General features: G+C 35.3%; 1 protein-coding gene across 1 annotated transcript; it reads left to right on the top strand.

Annotated features, from left to right (window-relative positions):
- The first annotated feature begins 116 nt into the window (after positions 1-116).
- On the top strand, positions 117-1,058 carry LOC102758433 (olfactory receptor 8K5). The gene has a single exon (XM_006756308.1). The coding sequence runs from the start codon at positions 117-119 to the stop codon at positions 1,056-1,058; it is 942 nt and encodes a 313-aa protein (XP_006756371.1).
- Positions 1,059-2,475: the final 1,417 nt, after the last annotated feature.

A 2,475-nucleotide genomic window follows, 5' to 3' on the forward strand; every position in this document is an offset into this window, starting at 1 on the left:
GGTTTTTATTATATAGGATATTTTTCAATCTCCCTACAAAGATTATAATTATGTTTAGGTGACACTACATGAAAGCTTAATAACCTCTTTTTTCTTTGCAGAGCTATCTGGACACAATGAGCCAACAGAATCTAACATCACTGACTGAATTCATTCTCATGGGAGTCACAAAGCAGCGTGAGCTACAGGTTCCACTTTTCATGGCCTTCCTCACCATCTACACAATCACAGTGGTAGGCAACCTGGGCATGATCATCTTGACCCAGGTGGACTCCCGCCTACATACACCTATGTATTTTTTTATCAAACAGCTGGCTTTCATTGATCTTGGCAATTCCACTGTCATTTGTCCCAAGATGCTGATGAATTTTGTTATGGATCAAAATGTCATTTCATATTATGCATGTGCCACCCAATTGGCTTTCTTCCTTATGTTTATTATTAGTGAATTTTTCATCTTATCAGCCATGGCCTATGACCGCTATTCGGCCATCTGTAACCCTTTGCTCTACAATGTTATTATGTCCCAGAGACGCTGTCATGTGCTGGTGGGTATTCCATACCTGTACAGTATCTTTCAGGCTCTACTGTTCACTATTAAGATTTTTACATTGGACTTTTGCGGCTCTAATGTCATAAATCATTTCTACTGTGATGATGTGCCCTTGGTACTCTTGCTCTGTTCAAATGCACAAGAAATAGAATTGCTGATCATATTATTTTCAGCACTTAATTTGCTCTCTTCCCTGCTGGTAGTTTTGGTATCTTACATCCTCATTCTGATTGCCATATTTCGAATGCATTCTGCAGAGGGCAGGAAAAAAGCTTTCTCCACATGTGGTTCTCATCTGACAATGGTGGTTGTATTCTATGGGTCGCTACTATTTATGTACACACAGCCCAAATCCACTGACTCCTTTGATACTGATAAAATGGCCTCTGTGTTTTACACTTTAGTGATCCCTATGCTTAATCCCTTGATATACAGTTTAAGGAACAAAGAGGTAAAAAATGCCTTCCATAGGGTCTTTAAGAATCCATGTAAACTTTGTATTTAATATTCAATATGGAATATTGTTCTAATAACTTTGATAAAGGCAAATATCACTTACTATTTCTAATATATATAATTGCATTCTTTTTTTAATTCAGAGCAAAACTAATTATAATGTACAAATAGATTGTTTCCCTAATATTCAGCCAAGTTAATCCTCATATTTTAGATCTCAAATGATACTTCCTCCTTAGCATTTCTTGTTTTTAAAAAATAATATACATATAATATATGTGTGTGTGTGTATATATATGCATATATATATATGTGTATATATATACATATAGATATATATATATATATATATATATGTGTGTGTGTGTGTGTGTGTGTGTGTGTGTGTGTGTGTTTTTATTGATTCCAGAAAGAGAAGAGCACAGAGAGAGAGAGAGATAGAAACATCAATGGTGAGAAAGAATCATTGATCAGCTGTCTCCTACATACCCCCTACTGAGGGCATGTGACCTGACTGGGAAGTGATCTGAGACCTCCTGATTCATAGGTTGAAGCTCAACCACTGAGCCAGACCAGCCCGGCTCTTGCTTTTGATTTAAGGTTTCTTTTAGTAATACCATAGGAGTTGATATTTCTCTCAGTTGAAACACCTACTAAATTCTACCTCAGTAAACTATGTGTTTCTTTCTGTGTTTTTATTGTCATTATTTTTCAGTTAGGGACCTTTTCAATTTTGTTTTTATTCTGTTTTCTTAACCTACTACAACAGTGTAAATAAAGTAAGTTTCTTGCAGACAACATATAGATGGATAATGATTTTGTTTAAACTTCTCCTTTGGAGAATTTAACTCATTTACATGTAAAGTAAGTACAGATAATGATGGCATACTTCTGGCATGTTGCTCTTTGTTTCCCATACATCATCTCTTTCTCTTATTGATCATCCTTTCTTCTATAACAAGATCTTGAGTTTGTGGATGAACCCTATATTGGGCATGTCTACAGTGAAAATCCATAAGGCTGTTAAAAGAATGTTCAGAGAACTGTAAGCTGGAAAACTCCAGAGGTCACACAGGTAGGAAGCCTCAATAAGGGGACACAACCTGGCTGTTTATCTAATTGTGTGTCTGGAAATGTGTTTATTAAAGACAGCAGTCTTCTTACCCAGCCCCCTAAACCTCCTGCCCTCTGGCCACCATCAGTCTAATTTATCATCTATTTTGCTCTTTAGATTCTACATATAGGTGAAATAATATGCTATTTGTTATAATATAGAATTAATAATATATGTAAAGATCTCAGAAATAAAAGTTACTTAAGACTGCTACTCATATAGTTTGAAAATAAGCTTCAAAAAGAGCTTTCTGATCCTTGTTTAAAAAATTGAAGTTTTCTAGGAAGACACAAAAACATTACAGCAGTCATTAGCATAAAACTCACAAAAGTCACAATCCAATCACAAATAC

The sequence above is a fragment of the Myotis davidii genome, unplaced genomic scaffold, assembly GCF_000327345.1.
Source record: "Myotis davidii unplaced genomic scaffold, ASM32734v1 scaffold874, whole genome shotgun sequence".
In the NCBI taxonomy this organism is placed as follows: domain Eukaryota; kingdom Metazoa; phylum Chordata; class Mammalia; order Chiroptera; family Vespertilionidae; genus Myotis; species Myotis davidii.

Bases quoted from the DNA above. Each gene is read 5' to 3' on its own strand.
- LOC102758433 (XM_006756308.1), top strand. From the start codon at position 117: ATGAGCCAACAGAATCTAACATCACTGACTGAATTCATTCTCATGGGA.